The sequence below is a fragment of the Peromyscus leucopus genome, chromosome 17 (genome assembly GCF_004664715.2).
Source record: "Peromyscus leucopus breed LL Stock chromosome 17, UCI_PerLeu_2.1, whole genome shotgun sequence".
Taxonomy (NCBI): Eukaryota; Metazoa; Chordata; class Mammalia; order Rodentia; family Cricetidae; genus Peromyscus; species Peromyscus leucopus.
In genome coordinates, this window is record NC_051077.1 from 8,979,300 (window position 1) to 8,998,780 (window position 19,481).

At 42.4% G+C, this 19,481-nt stretch overlaps 1 protein-coding gene across 1 annotated transcript; it reads right to left on the bottom strand.

The window, feature by feature from the left end:
* Positions 1 to 482: 482 nt before the first annotated feature.
* LOC114701868 (defensin alpha-like protein 1) lies at positions 483 to 19,481 on the bottom strand. Its single transcript, XM_028882062.2, has 2 exons — positions 19,293 to 19,481; positions 483 to 583 (listed from the first exon to the last, which is right to left on the bottom strand). Exons 1-2 carry the CDS (start codon positions 19,462 to 19,464, stop codon positions 483 to 485), a joined length of 273 nt encoding a protein of 90 aa, XP_028737895.1. The 5' UTR covers positions 19,465 to 19,481.

A 19,481-nucleotide genomic window follows, 5' to 3' on the forward strand; every position in this document is an offset into this window, starting at 1 on the left:
ACTACAGGGCCTCAGCCTGAAGATTTCCAAGATGAAAAGCTTTGGTCTCTGCCCACAAGCAGCTGAAGCCCACAAGGGCCTGAGAACAAAAACAGAAGCCTGCCCACCACACAGTGAGATAAGAGCAGGTTGCAGGTCATTGCACAAGATTGTTGTCTTTCTTTTGGAGAGATTAATAGCTGCCAATTTAAAAAAAAATGATGGCAAAGCTTGTGCATTCAAATGTCCTAACTAAGGAACTATGCAAACTTAACAATGGGCATTTGAAGGCTAGATTGTACATGTTTTTTTTTTTTTTTTTTTTTTTTTCGAACATTTTCTGTTTTTGCGCTTTCCTGATCATTGTAGCTAGCTGCCGAACTACAAGATGCTTCTCTCGAGCATAAAGTGACTAGATGTTGAACATCAAAGATTTGAGTGTTTTTGTGTTACATTCTGTCAATCTAATACTTCTGTGCCAGCCATTCAGAAATACCCATTCATCACTCTTTCTTGCTGTCATAGTTCCTCTGCCCATGTTGAGTGAGGTTGCCAATGTGGGGAGTGTCAGGTCCAAAGGAAATGCCGTTTTCCCAAATTTTGGCTGTTGGACAAAACACAACACTCCTCAGGGACTTGTGAAGCTGGTTCTCCTCTACCTTATCACTGGCAGAAGGGACAAATGGCTATCTGTGGTGCCTATTATCATACCAAAGTGCATGCTGGTCGCCAGGCCCATTCAGTATCACAAGTTACTGTTACACATTTCAGAGTCCATGCTAACATCTAAACTCTTTTCACCTCTTCCCCTGCTCTACATTTCTCCAGCTCATGGGCTCCCCAACCCCACCCCCAGCTACTCATTCTCCTTATAACCCTGCTATTTTGGATTTTCTCCCTCTCTTTTGCACACTCTTTGTGTCTTCCTTTCTCTGTCTCCCTCCTCCACTCCTTCTGCTCTCCTCTCTCTCTCTCTCTCTCTCTCTCTCTCTCTCTCTCTCTCTCTCTCTCTCTCTCTCTCTCTCTCTCTCTCCTTCTGCTTGTGTCCTGGCTAGGGCTAGTTGGCTGATTTGTTCAGTCTACTGCTTTCTCTCTCTGCTCTGGACTCTTCCAGATACCTCTGTTTGTTCTTTCTCTCTCATATCTACAGTAAAAACCTTTCCTTTAACCATACCTTGGAATGGTCATGTAATCAGTTTATACAGGGAGCACTTGAGAAATTTGTAAATAGCAAGAGGAGGTGAAGTTTCTCAGCCCTCTTGTGAGCTTGGTATCTTACCATGCAGGACTTGAGGCCTGGGCTGTGCAGGATACTTTATTGTACCAGTCTAGGGAATGGATTTAGGTCGCTCTGCCCCAACTCCCTTTCAGAATAAGCTCAGTTTCTCTGAGACAGTCTTATCCTATCTCCCCAGGGCTTTTATTAATATATATTTAAAATTTATATTTATCTGTGTGAGGGAGTGGGTGCCAGTGCACACATGCTACAGTGTGTGAGGGTATGTACATATGGTATTGTGCATGTGGAGGTCAGAGACAACTCTAAAGAATAGATTCTTCCTTTCCTTCTAGTGCTTTTTGTAGGGCTGGGTTTGTGGATAGGTATTGTTTAAATCTGGCTTTGTCTTGGAATGTCTTGTTCTTTCCGTCTATGATGATTGAAAGTTTTGCTGGGTATATTAGTCTGGGCTGACATCCATGGTCTCTTAGTGTCTGCATTACATCTGTCCAGGTCCTTCTGGCTTTCAAAGTCTCCATTGAGAAATCGGGTGTTATTCTGATGGGTTTACCTTTATAGGTCACTTGGCCTTTTTCCTTTGCTGCTCTTAATATTCTTTCTTATAGGTGAGACAGTTGATTGGCTTGATCTGTTTGGGAGGCATCTAGGCAGTGGTACCAGGTCCTGGGCTCGTTGCATGAGTTAGCTGTTTGAAACCTGGTACTTATACAGGGCCGCTTGGCTCAATCTGGGAGAAGGGGACTGGACCTGCCTGGACTGAGTCTATCAGGTCAATCCCAGTCCTCGGGGGAGACCTTGATCTGGAGGAGGTGGGAATGGTAGGTGGCCTGTGGGGAAGGGGAGGGGGGCAGGAAGGGAGAGAACAAGGGAATCTGTGGCTATTATGTAGAACTGAATAGTATTGTAAAATAAAAAAAAATAAAAAAAGAATAGATTCTTTCCTAACACCATATGGGATCTAGGAATTGAGCTGAGATTATCAAGCCTGTATACCTGTGCTTCTACCCTCTACCCTCTGAGCCATCTTGCTTCCCTTTTACTATTTTATTGGAAGATATTAAGCTAATGGGAGGGACTGCAAACCAAAAAACTATATGTGTGCCTGAGTGCACCTGTGTGTATAAATCAACCTCGTGTGTGTGTGTGTGTGTGTGTGTGTGTGTGTGTGTGTGTGTGTGTAGAAATGTAGTGTCAACTAGGGAAAGGTTTGTGTAAAAGTTAAGCAGGAAAAGCACAGGAAATCAGTCTGAAATGGAGGTATTCCAAAAGGATGAATCTAAGAAAGGTATTTGAACAGAGAATTTAGCAGTGAGGACAGGTCTTGTATAGGAATGACTAAGGTTAATTAATGATCAGTTGCCAACAATTATAAATACAGAAATGTACACATCCATGTACAGACATACATGTGAATACATGTGCATGTACAGTGTTCTACATGTGAATGTTGTGTGGGTTCACAAACATTTTCACACACACACACACACACACACACACACACACACACACACACTTCAGCTTTATGCAAGCATTCAGGCATTGCTAGTGCCTGCCAGTCACTTCTAGCCAATGGTCCATATGGGCAACCTAAAACAGTGTCTGGGATGGTTGTACATCCTCAGGTGGTTGAAGAAGGAGACTATAGAAAGCAGAACTTTGCTTCCATGTGTCTCTGAGTCCTCCTGGATAGATGATAATAACATCAGCACACTGGTATGTTGTGGTGCAGATGTGATAAGCTAAGGCCAGCTGTGTCTGGGGTCTGCTTTCCTTGTGCCAGGCCTGTGTCCATGTCAGTTCAGGAAACCCAGCTTCGAGGTCGAGCACGGTGAATTACACATACTGTCTGGACACTTACCAAACATGGAACTTCAGGTGTGTAATTAGAGCTCTGGTTATATTTTCTCACTGGCTGCATGTGAGACCAGTGTCTCGAAGAAAGAGCTCTTTCTATCACTTGGGTCAGGTGACTTGTTCTGTAATGTTTACTAACAACTTCTAAGTACTGAATTCTCTTTGAAGATTCTGAGATTCAGGAAATTCTAGGCACACACTAGCTGGAGCTCCTTAACTCACCCTTCTTCTTGTTCCTCTGTTTGAGTAATTGTTATGTAAGGTAACTCTGAAGCCAGGACTCTGTCTTCCCAAGACTTGGAAATGTGGCTGTCTGTGCCTGGTATGAAGACATTACAGAGAGTAACATATGTGGAAGCCACAGCAGAGATCATCTCCTCTATTTCATTTCACAGAGGACGCCTATGAGGGAGGGAGGACCTTGAATCAATTCACTTCTTTTTGTGCCCCTCCATGATTTACTGAGCAAATATTCTGTGGATATACTGTAGAAGAATTTCTAAGCAGTCTTAATTATTAAATAAGAAACACAGAGCCAAATACAGGGGTAATAGCCGAAGAGATCAGAGAAATGGCAAATAGACACGACTAGCCTTAGCTTACCACCTCACCGTTGCTTCCTCAGAGAGAGCACTTCTTCCTGTCTAACCTGTGTTTTTATCGCCTTCCTGTTCTGCCTTCTCATTGGCTCTAAGCCCAGCCACATCACTTCTTCATCACTGTCTGTCTATACAGACCTCCAGGTCTTTATGGTTGGAACTGGAATTAAAGGCACGTATCACCACGCTTGGCTGTGTCCTTGACCACACAGAGACTTTGCCTACCATGTGATCGGATTAAGGGCATGTGCTACCACCACCTGACTTCTGTTTATAGCTGACTATTTGACCTCTGATCTCCAGGCAAACTTTATTTATTAACATACAAATAAAATCACATTTCAGCACAAATAAAATATCACCACAATATACAGACTTTAAAATAAAACAAAACACTGCTGTTACAATTTTAGAAGTTCAGGGCCCAGAAAAGATGCAAATAAATAAAGAAAGAAATAAAGAAAGAAAACCCCAACCATGATAGAAAGTGTTTTTCTAGACAATTTCATAAGTTATTACATAAGTGTGTTGAGTCAGAAACACTACTTCCTCATTAATGTCAGTCTCTGGGCTAAACTTGGGGAGCATAACAAGCGAGTCAGATATGTCCCTGGTGCTGATGGAGTTCAGAATCACAGGGGAAGATTAAAAAGAGTCCATGGCAACATTGTAGAGCAAGGGGTATGTCCTTGCCATGTTTTCCATGTGGTCAGGAATAAAACAGGGTTGTTGATAGGAAAGTCATGGTTGAGGTCATTTGATCTCCACAAAGGGTTTGCAAGAAAAATGGTTAAGACGAGAGAGAGAGAGAGAGAGAGAGAGAGAGAGAGAGAGAGAGAGAGAGAGAGAGAGAGGAGAGAGAGTCAATTCTGCCCATTCACCACATATTCTTAGGCATGGAATTGGGAGACAAGAAGCATTCGTGTGACTATATAATAGTTTGGTGGTCCCATTTGGAGACATGATGCCTTTGCAGATGGACCACCTAAAAGGCCCACAATGGGTTTACCATGCTCCCAACTCAGCCGATGCAGGGGCTGGCGGCAGCCCACACTGAGTTTCATAAGAAGGAGGCAATGGTATCCAAGGATATGTAGTCACATTGTCTTTCTTCAAACTTTGAAGAAAGAGTCCATGGAGGTGTGTGAGTATTGGTCCTATAGAAACTTGGCTAAGCAACATCTGGGGAAAAACAGAAAGAAGGTGCTCTGATTCAGGGTAACCTAGCATACCACACATGTGGCACCAAAGGGGACTGAGACCCACAATATAGGAACCACTTCAAACCATTTAAGGAGTCTGAAATATTTCCTAAGGACAATGGGATACTGACAAGGGTTCTGAGAAGGATATGATCCAATGTTTTGTTTTAATAAATGTGCGGGAAATAGTTCAGGGAAGGGGCAGGGAAGATAAGGGACAAATTGCACAGCTGCTGGATGTGTTTACAAAGCTTCTTTGTTCACTGTTTTATTCCCAGAACCAAGAAGTCATATGCTCCACAAAGGGTTAAGGGGTTAATATTTTAGTTCCTGGCTTTAGAAAAAAAAATGAGATGCAGGTCCATGCTAGTGAGCCATCAAATAGCTGATCAAATGTCCCCACTTAGAGCTCTTTTCCCAGGAGCTAGAGATGCAGAATCTTGTCCTATACTTAATTAACACAAACTGGAGAGGTAGGCATGGCAGGGCTCTGGGGTGAAGAGGGAGTCAGCTTGGCACACTCCCTAACCAGCTTGTCTGGACCTGCTGGCTGCTATTAAAATATGACCCGGAAAGGTGACTTCATGCACGTGTTTTCTGTTTGGGGAATGGGGTGGGGGAAGGAAATGCATCTGAAGCATGCTTCATCCTTCATTGCGTTCTGAGGGTCCTTGAAATCCTGAGTGGGTTAATCCAAACAAGGCTGCATTTCATGGTAAACAGGCCTTAGAAGCAGGCAGGGTCAGTTCCAAGTCCCAGTCCTGCTTTCAAAATGAAAATACAGACAATTTATCTACTTACTGTATGAGTCAGGCTTTTTTTTTTTTTTTTTTTTTTTTTTTTTAAAGTATCCATAAAACAAAACACTCCCAGAGCCTGCATTGTAAAATTGTCCTGGGGAATGGATCAATAATGTGCCAACTGAAACCTGGCACGCCTATGTGTGACCTAAGTGTTAATGATCATTACATCCATCATTATTAAGTTAGAGGATGGAATGGCAGTCAGACCTATCAGAGCAAGGACACCCCAGCAGGAGCTCTTCTTGCAGGATGACCTACAAATCCAGGTAGTCTATTCTCCTGCATCCATTGTGTTTCAGTTCTGTATCCCTGGACCACAATCAGCCGCCTGTAGACCTTAATGAAGGTGAGTGGGCTTTACACAGAGGGAGATAAAATTTAGAATTTCTCCCTAGGGAAAGGGGCAAGTATGACCTTTGTCGGAAGTAAGATCATTGGTGATCAGAAAGTCAGAGGTCAGCGGGCTGCTCAGTAACCTGTTTCCTATTCTTTAGCACCAAGCATGCTTCCTTTGCCACATAGTGTCCATATTGCCTGTGTAATTAGTACTCATGGGTGAGATGTGAGTGACAAGGGGACATTTCACCACTATAAGCCTTGCTACAGTGAATGTACTCTTTGGGATCTGTGCCTCCATCTCTGCCTGCTGTCTGAGTGACATCAGGGCAACATGGGAGTCCCATATTGAGAGTGCTGACCGCTTAGGAGGAAGGAACCTGGATTCTGCACCGGAACATAGCATAACCAAGAAGGAAACTCACTGTCTGGAGACACACAGTTGCCAGGGAGCTTGGTAGTTTCTTTCCTGTTGTGGAGATTCTGATAAATCTGCAGGTAAAATCTTTTCTCTTATTTCCCTTTCTGAGGATCATGAAGCTGGGTGACTCAAGGACTCTAGGTACCTAGGATATATCAATAAATAAACTAAGAATGTCCTAGGATCGCTAATCTTCTCTTTCTAAATGAATTGTCATAGGATAGCAAATAGGGGAAATTCAGAGAGAAGCTTCAACTTCTGAAATGGAGCTGAGCTCTCCATGTGTTTGCAAAACAACCCCGGTTCAGATGGAGGGAGAAAGAAGACTTGGTCCCAGGGTGCTTCCAGAGTCAAAGGCAATAGACCGAGGAGGAGGTCCTCTCTGTGCTGTGAGTTCTGGGGGAGTTCCTGTCCTCTTGATGGCACAGCAGCATTGTCTGCAGGATGAACTTCATCAGTTGTCTTCTCTCCAGAAGCTCTCAAAATCTGTCTGTAGACAGTGCTTTTCCCAATCTCCCTAGGTTCTGTGAAGGGATCTTGAGGGGTGCTGCTGTGAGCTGGATTATCTTCCCTGTACTTCAAGTGTTGAAGCCCTCACTCCCAACGTGATGGAATTGGAGATGGGAGCTTTGGGAGGAGATTAGGGCTAGAGGAGGTCCTGATGGTAGAGCACCACAGTGAAGAAAAAGACACTAAAGGCCTGGCTCCTTCTTTTACCAAATGAGGGTATAAGAGGTAGGTTCCAATCTCAAGCCAGGAGGCAGCCCTTCTGGGGGAATCAACTGAAAATTCCACTGATCTTAGACTTCCCAGCCTTCAGAACTGTGAAAAACAAGTCTTGATAAGACAATCACTATATGGTGTGTTTTGTTATAGTTGCTCAAGCTGACTGTTACAAACCCAAGCTGAAGGAGAAAGTGGTTCATGTGGGGTATCCCAGGAGAACCAATTCAATGATTAGACACTCAGGGGTCATCCTTGGAAGCAATGACACCCAGTGCTTGGATGTGGGCCACAGCTGACTTGTGAACTTTTCGCCTCTGGTCTAGGTAATATGTGAGTTCATTATGACTAATTGCAAAGCTGTTGAATTCACATCATGAGTTACACGTGATACAAGCTGTTTATAGAGTCATAGGTGGTACGACATTGAAGTTAGTTTGTCAAGCAGCATTTATAATGTAAGAATTTATTTTTTGAAAGAACTAGTCTATAATTTTAATGTTCATCAAATATCTCCATTAAACTTAATAATTTAACATTGAGTCAGTGAAGTAAAATTTGCATATTTATTTTTAATCCAATATAAAGATAATAAGATAACTCTACTGAGTGATTTGCCAAGAGACTCCAGAAGTTTCTGAGTAGTGCATGGGGATGGTTTAGGTGCAATTGAGGAAGGAATCAGACAGAATGGTAGTTCTCTGTTTAAAGTGGGTAGAGGAACTTGCCACCAACCCTAGTGATTCAGGTTTGATTCCCTGAAACACACATAAAATGGAAGGAGAAAATTGACTCCATAAAGTGACCTTTGACCTCCATGTGATTCCCCCCGTAGCCCTAATAATAAATAAAAGTTTTTAAAAAGCAAGAAAAAGGAACAAATATTTGCACATATACAGTTTTGCCTTTCTCTGTTATATTTTGATCATATTTATTGATCTAAAATTTTATGTTTATTGAATAGAACAATAAAACAAGACGATTTGTATGCATTTAAATAAAATTTATAGCTTAGCAAATAAGAGGGGAGATATAAGTAAAGAAAAAAAAGGCCAGCTGCCCGGAAGTAGTGAGCAGCCCTGCTCACAGAATACAGCTTTCGAGCAGAGGTGGGTGGCAGCTGGGGCCTGATAGTAATAAGGACTGGTTCTTTGGGGACTTGAATCCCACTGTTTTCTCTAAAGGCATCTGGTCTTCAGTGAAGTCTGTGATATTTGGATGAAATATTTGGAGAGTATATAGGAAGGCCACTTCAAGAGACAGGCCTAGCTCCCCCAAGTCCTATGAACACGCTGAGGTATTTTGCTGTCCCCTACTGGTAGAACAGAGCATGGCTTCTGAAGTCCCCCTCTTTATTCTTCAAACTCACCACTGTCCCTTTTGATTAAAACAAACTGTGCACCTCCCTTATGCCTCTCTCTAATACCCAGATACCCTTTGAAGTTCCTGCCTGGGAATCATTGAATTTGATGCATAATTTGATCAGGTAAAATTTACCTTTACCCCTGTGATTCACCTAGAATGGTGCTCACATTCCTGGTCACGACTCATTGTATTAGTCCAAGTTGAAAGCCACAGGGACTTGCATTTTCTCATTATTTTCAATTAGATCAAGGGAGTGACCCGGGTTTCTGGGAAACACCTATCCATGTCACTGACCTCCTTCAATTCTCTACCTTTCCCTGCCCTCCCCTTGCTCACCTCTCTATTTCTTGCACTTCTCTCATCTCCTTTCAGCAAGAATGATAATGATACAACACTGAGCATGGTGGACCCACGCTCCATGTAAGTTTCTTCCATCATTCTATTGATTTCATGCTCCAATCTCAGATGGGAGGTGAGAGCTGAGTAAAGAGAAGTATGTTCACTCCATACGGGTATCTTGGGATGAAGGCAAGGGTGACTACTCGGTCACTGGCCAGCCAAGGCTTCAGAGACATTCTGACACTCATCACCTCTTTCTGGGGTTCTCCAGAAGTGATATCTGGGGCTCTCTCCCATAGTAGTCTGCAAATCCCACAATTTACTGCCTCCCAAGAATCTTCCATCTCTCTGCTCCCAACTACAGCCTTCCTTCTTGATACCCAGGGTTTTGGGGACCTGGTACCTTGTTTTTTATCATGAACACTTCAGCCTTTGTCCATTCTTTGGCCTAGCTTGTCTCTCTGTAAGTCTGAAGTGAAATACAGGCCTGTGTGATCCGTGTTGTTTTTACCAAACCTCATCTGTGGACTTTGATTAAATTTCTAGGAAGGAAGTGAATGTGGGAAGCTTGGAGAATCCAAGGATGGACCATTCAGAATCAGACAGCCCTGTGGGTGAACCCCACCACAGTGTCCTCATGTCATTTGCTTAGGACTAAATGTGTATCGGTCAGGGTTCTCCAGAGAAACAGAACCAGTTCCTTTATTGGGGATTAGACATGAGATTGTGGGAATACAAAAAGTGTAAGGTCTGCAGGGGGAGGCTAGCAGGCTAGAGACCCAGGAAAGGGTTGCAGATCTGAGACCAAGAACTTTGACTGGAGGCACACATTCCTTTCTTGGACCTGCAGATGCTTGATGGGGAGCTAAAAGCAAGATAACACTAGGCATCTCGGCCGTCCTTTTGTATCTGTCTCTCTTACTTTGAGCCAGATTCCTGCTCAGCTCAGTGCGCAGGCATGTCAATCATTTAAGGAATATTCATCTAAAGTGGGTAACCTTCCCTATTTATGACTAAAGACACTGCACCAAGAGCAAGTAAAGGATTTTACTCTCAGGCTCTACAGCCAGCCCTTCAAGGCACACGGAAGTCTCTAGTCATCGCTATAAATCAAGTCACCTTGGATTTGAGAAACAGCAGGTCTTATAGTCAGATCTCCTCATGTTGAGGTTTCTCCTCACCTGATATGAGATGCATCTCTGGGAAACATCCCCACAGGCAATGTCGTGATGATGACTTCTCCAGAGCCACCTTTCAGAACCTTCCAGAATGAGGATGGAGACAGTGATCAAATGGACCACAGTCTAAGACTAACATTATGCACACCTCTTTCTTTCTTTCCCAACTGTTTCTCTGTGCAAGACTAAAGTTAGTGTCAGCAACCCAAAGATGAGTTGGGTATGCCTGGTCTTTGTGACATGGACACACTGATTAAGACCCCTTTCTCCCTTGCATCATTACTTCCACTTGTGAGCCCAGGGGTAATAGGCTAGACCTACCTAATTTGTTTGAAGTCCACAAAGAATCCAAGGCCCTTTGACCTGGAATTTCAGGAAGCATGTGCAATTCAAGTTGAAAAGCTTTCCACTGAGAGAATCCACTCTCACTCCAGAGAGCCTTTGTGCTATGCAGGCTTTGAACTGTTGGAAACAGCCAATCCACATTGTAGAGAAAAGTCTGTTTTCTCAAATTTCCACAATTAAACGTTGACCTTATTTAACAAAACTTACTCCCAGAACAGTGTTTAGCTAGATATCTGGGTACTGTGGTCCCCAAAGCCTGACACCTATAATTAGCTATCATGAGTTGTTTTGGATGTGTTATATTTTCTATCTCTGACTCCCCAAATTACACTACTCCTTTTCCTTAAAGGATGAGTTTACAGAAAGTCCAGATTTTAGATGTTAATCATAGACTGGTATTCCATATACCTTGGGTCCTGGTTCCAACCTGCCAGATTAATTCAGACTCGGTGGCTTTGTCCTCTGACAGACCTGAGAAGGAAACGATGGGGCATAGGGCAGAGTGTGGCAAGTGGTATGGTGGACCGCCCATTCCACACTATATTGTTATTGCCTCCTCCTTACTGGAGCAGGATTTCTCTACTTTTCTGATGGTCAGGAGCAGGTCATGTAGACACATTAGAAAAGACAGGTCACTAAGGGACCAGGGCTTTGAGGATGCAGAGGAGACTGTTTATCAGAAGGTAGAGAAAAAGAGCTGTTTGCTCCTCCATGCCTGTCCTATGATCAGGTGGGGAAGTCTGCCACCTACCCCATTGGAGGGACATTCCCTGTCCCCCTTCCAGCCTAGATCCTCTTTTAGCTGCACTCTGAGTATAATTGTGACGTGCTGGCTGTACTATGCCCCTGCTGAACACCTGGTTCTGTCGGTGGCTTGGTTTTGTTACCCAAGAAACACAAACCTGGAAAAAGCATGGCTTCCCTCCTCATGCCAAATGCAGCCAAGGAGGCGAAGACAGACTAGATGGTCCCATTGACCAGACAATTTTCCTGTCAGGTGTGGGAGACCCACTCCCATTTTTACCTCAGGGTACTCTTGAGGGGGGAGAAGTGAGAAATATTTAGATAGAAATACAGAGGGGAGAGAGACAGACAGAAACACAGGATAGCTTGAAAGGGCCTGGATCCTTATCCACTGGCCCCTTCTGTCTCTTCTAAAGAGCTTTTTAAAAGAATGCCAAGGGGTAGAGCAAAAGGCCTCCCCCTAGCACAGCCAAGTGCAGACCCTTCCAAATACCAGGTAACCCAAGCAATCCTCTAATGCAGCTCTGCTGGATAAAGCAAGCTCAGATCTCACTAGGAACCTTTGTGGGCCTCCACAGTCAGGCAAAACAAGGACACTAATAAATGTCACATTTACATTACTTTTAACTGTTATTAATTTTTATTTTGATTGTACATATTTATGAGGGGGTGCAGAATGATAATTTGACTTATGTATGCTCCATGTAATGATTAAATCAGGGTAGTTAATATTTTCAATTTCAACATTTAAAAATGTATTAGCATAATAATTGTAGATAGTAATGAGGCATAAGATGACCTTTTCCTTTTTTTTTTTTTTTGTTTTGTTTTAAGATTTATTTATTTATTATGTATACAGCATGTATGTCTGCAGGCCAGAAGAGGGCACCAGATCTCATTACAGATGGTTGTGAGCCACCATGTGGTTGCTGGGAATTGAACTCAGGACCTCTGGAAGAGCAGTCAGTGCCCTTAACCTCTGAACCATCTCTCCAGCCCAAGATGACCTTTTAATATGTACACACATCATATATTGCCCATAGCAGAGCAATTACTGCTTCAATATCCTTATCATTCCCTGTAAGTGGAAGTTTCTGTCCCTCCAGCAATTCCCAAATACCCAGTAGTGCTCCTTAAATTATTGATTCAGAGGCCTATATTACTTATAAATGCTCGGTTAGTAGCCAAGGCTTATTACTAACTAGCTCTTACACTAAAATTAACCCATAATTCTTATTCTTCTTATTATTTTAGTTTATTTTACAATACTATTTAGTTCTACATAACAGCCACAGATTCCCTTGTTCTCTCCCTTCCTGCCCCCCTCCCCTTTCCCCCAGCCCACCCCCCATTCCCACTTCCTCCAGAGCAAGGCTCCCCCGAGGACTGAGATCGACCTGATAGACTCAGTCCAGGCAGGTCCAGTCCCCTCCTCCCAGATTGAGCCAAGCGGCCCTGCATAAGTCCCAGGTTTCAAACAGCTAACTCATGCAATGAGCCCAGGACCTGGTACCACTGCCTAGATGCCTCCCAAACAGATCAAGCCAATCAACTGCCTCACCTATTCAGAGGGCCTGATCCAGTTGGGGGCCCCTCAGCCTTTGGTTCATAGTTCATGTGTTTCCATTCGTTTGGCTATTTGTCCCTGTGCTTTATCCAACCTTGGTTTCAACAATTCTTGCTCATATAAACCCTCCTCTTTCTCGCTAATTAGACTCCCGGTGCTCCACCCGGGGCCTAGCCGTGATTAACCCATAATTCTTATCTCTGTTCAGTCATGTGGTTTTCTCAGTATGGCATTCTCATCTTGCTTCCTCTGCATCTGGCTGGCAACTCCTAACTCTGCCCTTCTCTTCCCAGTATTCTTAGTTTGGCTTTCCTACCTATCAGCCTGTCAGCATTTTATTAAACTGATTCAAGCAACAAATCTTTACAGTATACAAGAGGATTATTCCACAGCATTCCCCCTTTTTGTCTAATTAAAAAGGAAGGTTTTAACTTTAACATAGTAAGATTATACACAACAAAAACAGTTATTAAGAATTATAATAACAGTATTTAGTCAATTTGCATTTGGCAAAATTAGAGAAAATACTTAATTATCTATCTTATCTTGGTGAGTCTAAAGTTTTGTATCCAATTTGTCTTTTATTATAACTAAAGAAAACTATAACTATCTAATCTTCAATTCCATCAAAGATGGCAGAAGTGTGAAATGTTACCTAATGACAGGGACCTCAAGCTGCCTGGAAAGTCACCCAAAGTTCCTCTGCAATGATGGGGCATCCAACTCTGGCCTACAGGCCTAGCATGTCTGACAGACTTTTTTGTGAAGGAGGGAATTTTGAAGAACTGTCCTACCTTGTCTTGGCAAAATTCATTAGTCACCTTTTTTTTGCATCCTTCTGGTCCAGTTTGCACAGTAACTGTCAGCAATTGAGTCAAGGGCAGTTTCTTTGCCCACATGGCTAGCTTTTGCCATAAAGAAAAAAAACTCCATATGGAGTTTCTTCAATGCCCACCATATTCTTTGAAGTAATTGGTGCTGCCAGGAGCAGATGTGTCTTACTGTAAAGAAAAATCTAAGTTCTTAAAACATTTTAAATGCCATATTCTGTAGGTCTTTGAAGTATTTGAAGATTGCCTATCTATCTGAAATACATTTTTGTATGACCTTGAAAACCTAACTAACATGACTATAATTTTGCTATTATAAATGAGTGTTAATCTATATTTCTTAATTATATATTACATTTTAAATAAGCTTCATAAACATAATATCATAAGCAAGAGTAGAAATATACATACAGTACAACAAAATTAACTTTAAATTTGTATCAATAAACCAAAATCCATACCAATGAAAAATATGTAAGATTAATAAAGTAGATTAAATAATCTACCCTTTTATCCTATCATTTCTATATCATATCCCCCTTTCTTATTTTAGAAAAAGATTGACTATGACCAATAACAATTTGTAACAAACCTCCTGTAAATGAAAACAAACATTTATAACCAATATTTTGGGAATGTGGGCACAATCTCTAGACTATTTCCTGCTGATTGGTTGGCACTGGTAATCTTTGGAAGACCCTGAAAAAATTTAGGATTATGGTCAAGTCCTGACTGGAGTAGTCTTTGAGGCTGGATCAACAGCAGCTTAGAAGCTGTTCTGGATGCAGAACTCAGAAGAAACTGCAACAGAGGTGCTCTGAAACATTGGATTATCTGGATAATCTATTCCCAGCAGAGAGTTTTCAGGGGATTTTTCTTGATCAAACCTGATTTTTCTTAACTCAGAATGAATCCAGAGTCTCTCATTTTCTACGAAACCTCTTTCCCAAAGTAGCATATATTTTGACTTAAATTTTGAAGTCAAGATAATTAAAAAATACATAGGTTGGTTTAATCTAACCGCTTTCATAATCAAATGTCTTCCAGCAGTTATCATTTGTTCATTAGTTGTCAAAAAATTTAAAGACAGCACAATAACATACAGTATCCAGACTGTCTGTGTATTTTCTATCTTTCCATGCCTTATTATTTTTTATTACTGTATTTCTTTTTTGATGACTTTCTTTGTCTTTTTTCTCTCCCAAGTCTAAGAATATTTTAAACAAACATACTGTAACCCATTTAGAGTTGTTGTTGTTGTTTGTGTGTGTCTCAATCTGTCTTTACTGTATATCTCTATGTTTTGCTGACAACATAATTTTTTAAACTGCTAAGTGGTGGCTTTGGTGGCAGGTTCTGCCCCACTCCTTTGTTCCACGAGTGCCTAGCTTCATGGTAGAGGTACCAGCTGGAGCTGTATTTACCATCCCAACTCTGGGAAGTTTCTGAGTCCAAACTGCCACCATGTAGCATGCCACCTGCTGTTCATAAACTCCATTTAAGTGTTAGTAGCAGGGCCTCTTAAAACAGCCATGTTGTTGCTGGGCGGCAGTGGCACACACCTTTAAGCATAGCACTCGGAAAGCAGAGCCAGGCGGATCTCCATGAGTTCAAGGCCAGCCTGGTTTACAGGATGAGATCCAGAACAGGTGCCAAAAACTACACAGAGAAACCCTGTCTCAAAAAAAACCAAAAAAAAAAAAAAAAAAAAAAAAAAAGAAAAAAAAAAAAAAAACAACCCAACAACAACAACAAAACCAAAGCATGTTGTTTGCCACTAGCAAACAGAGCCTACAAAAGAAAAAGCATATTTGTCTTTCTGAGTCTGAGTTACCTCACTCAGGATGATTTTTTCTAGATCCATCCATTTGCCTGCAAACCTCATGATGTCATTGTTTTTCTCTGCTGAGTAGTATTCCATTGTGTATATGTGCCACAATTTATTTATCCATTCTTCAGGTTGTTTCCAGGTTTTGGCTATTACAAACAATGCTGATATGAACATAGCTGAGCAAGTGCTCTTGTGATTGAGCATTTCTTGGGTATATGCCCAAGAGTGGTATAGCTGGATCTTGGGGGAGATTGATTCCCAATTTTCTAAGAAAGCGTCATATTGATTTCCAAAGTGGTTGTACAAGCTTGCATTCCCACCAGCAGTGGAGGAGAGTTACTCACTCATAGGAGGATACTAGATGTGGAACAAGGATGACTGGACTGCTACTCATATCACCAGTGAGGCTACCTGGAAAACAGGACCCCAAGAAAGACACAGAGATCACCCAATGACGGAGAAATGGATGAGATCTACATGAACAGCCTGGACATGAGTGGGAGCAATGAAAGGCGAGGGTCGAGGGAAAGAGAGCGGGAGATCCCAGCTGGATCAAGAAAAGAGAGGGAGAACAAGGAATAGGAGACCATGGTAAATGAAGACCACATGAGAAAAGGAAGAAACAAAGTGCTAAAGAGGCCCACAGAAATCCACAAAGATACCCCCACAAAAGACTGCTGGCAATGGTCGAGAGACAGCCGGGACTGACCTACTCTGGTGATGGATGGCCAAACACCCTAATAGTTGTGCCAGAAACCTCATCTAAGGACTGAGGAATCTGGATGCAGACATCCACGGCTAGGCCCCCGGTGGAGTGCCGGGAGTCTAATTAGTGAGAAAGAGGAGGGTTTATATGAGCGAGAATTGTTGAAACCAAGGTTGGATAAAGCACAGGGACAAATAGCCAAACGAATGGAAACACATGAACTATGAACCAAAGGCTGAGGGGCCCCCAACTGGAACAGGCCCTCTGAATAGGTGAGACAGTTGATTGGCTTGATCTGTTTGGGAGGCATCTAGGCAGTGGTACCAGGTCCTGGGCTCATTGCATGAGTTAGCTGTTTGAAACCTGGGACTTATGCAGGGCCGCTTGGCTCAATCTGGGAGGAGGGGACTGGACCTGCCTGGACTGAGTCTATCAGGTCAGTCTCAGTCCTCGGGGGAGGCCTTGCTCTGGAGGAGGTGGGAATGGGGGTGGGCTAGGGGGAAGGGGAGGGGGGCAGGAAGGGAGAGAACAAGGGAATCTGTGGCTGTTATGTAGAACTGAATGGTATTGTAAAATAAAAGAAAAAAAAAAGAAAAGGAAAAAGCAGCTACCAAAAAGCTGAGTTTGACTCCGTTGTTGTGTGTTTAGAATCCCTTTTAAAGCCTTTTCAGGCTTTATGTGGACATCCTTGCCAAATGTTTGGGCGCCCTATGTAAACAGACTTTTCTCTCCTACTCGCCTCCTCCCAAATACCTGGTAGCTGCTTCTCAAGTAGTTAACTCAGAGGCTTAATATAAATTGTATGTGCTCAGCCAGTAAGTAGCTCAGGCTTATTACTAACTAGCTCTGATACTTAAATTAACCCATAATTCTTATCTTTGTTTACCCTCCCAGTATGGCATTCTCATCTTGCTTCCTCTACCGTCCCTAGTGGAGTCTCCTGTGTTATGGACACATATGCACTATGTCATTCTCTGGAGGTATCAGATGCAACCGTTCTAGGCCACTAGATAAGGATAAACAGTCATCTACAGCAACATGGGCAAAACACTCTTGAGATTGTCCCTTGAGTCAGAATGTCTTCTGGATGTCCCACAGGCTGTACAGATAGTAGAGAGACTGGCAGTAGATGGATGGTCTTGCCAAGTGATGTGGTGATATTGTGTTTCCCCAAAATATTGTGCACCCTAATAAACTTATCTGGGGGTCAAAGAACAAAACAGCCCCTAGATATAGAGGCACACACACCTTTAATCCTAACATTCTGGAGGCACAGATCCATCCAGATCTCTGCGAGTTCAAAGCCACACTGGAAACAGCCAGGCATGGTGACACACACCTTTAATCCAGGAAGTAATGGCAGGAAGCAGAAAGGTATATAAAGCATGAGGACCAGGAACCAGAGCCTGGTTAAGCTTTTAGGCTTTTGAGCAGCAGTTCAGCTGAGGTCCATTCAGATGAGGACTCAGAGGCTTCCAGTCTGAGGAAACAGGATCAGCTTGTTGAGGAATCCACAAAGTGAGGCGGCTGTGGCTTGTTCTGCTTCTCTGATCTTCCAACATTCACCCTAACACCTGGCTTCAGGTTTGATTTTATTAATAAGACCTTTTAAGATTTATGCTACAAAGTGATGAGTGTATTCTATTCTCCCAACATGCCTCTTTCATTATGGAATGCCCACAAGGATGTATTCTGTGAACCCACATTATCTGTCCTACTGGAGTCTGTAGTCTAAGAGGTCACCACTGCTGTCTTCATCAGATAGCACACATAACTCCCTTAAGGAGTGTGCAATGTTCTGGAGTCTGAGTTTTAGCACCTCATAGCACCACTGGAGATTTCAGGTTGCAGGAAGAACCGTCTGCTGATTTCTTTATTTTTCTTGGAATCACTTCCAAGTGGCATCAAGCCCAGCAAAGGTATAAGGTAACACACTTGAGTGTATATTGCAGTGCACACTGGAGTCATTAGGCCCATGTACTTTCTGTATGTGAAGAACAGTTTTCTGTATAGAAAATACATTTGTCCTATACAAGCATAGGTGTTGCAGAAAAGGTGCACATCATAGAACAGGATGGCTTGTTTTTCTCCTTGACAATTCTGTCAGGTACTAACACTTCCTAATATTGGTAAAAAGTTGTCTCTGTGGAGCCAAAAAAAGAAAAAAAACAAAAAACAAAAAAACAAAAACAAAAAAACCAAAAAACACCCCAAAACCAAAACCAAAAAAACCAAAAACAAAAACAAAAACCCCCAGGGCTTAAAAGGCTGAAGTGTAATCCAGGCCTGCTCAATCAAACTTTAACACTTTCTAAGGAGACCGTGGCTGTCTGAAAAATTAAGATATCAGGACTGTATAAACCTGAAGACCAAAGTTGTAGTTTTTCTTAGTATGTAGGCAATGTCTTCGAGTGAGTTGAATCTATATGAAGGCAGAGTCAAAAGTCAAGAGAGAAAGATTATCAACACTCTGAGCTTTCTTTACACTTTGTGTCTGTACCCTGGGATCATTCTTAAAATTGTTAGTATTTGGAGTCAGTATTTTGTAAGTAAAGACTAAATTATTTACTCATTTGCAAAGGTTTCCTTGAAGGTTCTGGTACTTGATATCCAGAGTCCTGACTGAGCCTTATAGCAAACACTAGAAGAATGCAAACACACGGGGAGCATAATGCAAGCAGTTTATTGGGACAAAGTGGAAGCACAAGGGCGGTGGTAATCAGAGGCCTCTCTTAGGCCTCAGATGGTCATCTTGTTGTTTCTGGTCTCCATGCTCAGCGGCAGCAGAACACATGTGTTTTGGGACCTTTGGTGCAGACCCCACTGATGCGTTCTATTATTTTGCAGAATCATTTAAATTTTATGCTCCTTTTCTCAATGTTCATATACCTGAGTGAACTCTTACACTGATTTGAAGTTCTCTTAGACAAAGAAATTTTTTTTCCTTTTATCCAAGACTACTACTCATTTTGTTCAAAAGGATCTACTCAGTATATTGCTCTGCATTCTAGTAAAATTCCAAAGTGTATTTTTTTTGAGCAAAAGCCTTATGAGAAAGAAAATCAATTGACTTACTCCAATCTCACTGTTACTGCTATGAGTAAGAAAGAGAAGGAAGTAAAACAAAGTTTATAAGGAAGCCAGATTGCTCTTGACAGGATTACAAGGCACATCTTCAACCCTCTCTCAGTAGACTCCAACCCACTATCATACTGGGCACCACCACTCACCTGCATCTTGAAGAACAGAGCCTTCTGGGTCTCCAAAAAAGATGGGCACATCGTGGTCCTCAATCCCTGGCTGCTCCTCATTTTTAGTTTCCTCAGTTGCTTCTGGGAAAGGATCAGCCTGGACCAGGTAGGCCAGCAGGACAAGGGCAGAGAGGAGGACAAGTGTCTTCATGACTGAGAGTCACCTGG

Coding starts and splice junctions, on each gene's coding strand:
- LOC114701868 (XM_028882062.2), bottom strand. CDS start 19,464: ATGAAGACACTTGTCCTCCTCTCTGCCCTTGTCCTGCTGGCCTACCTG. Junction 584..19,292: donor CTCTGTTCTTCAAGATGCAG/GTGAGTGGTGGT, acceptor TTTGTCCAACAG/CCAAAATTTGGGAAAACGGC.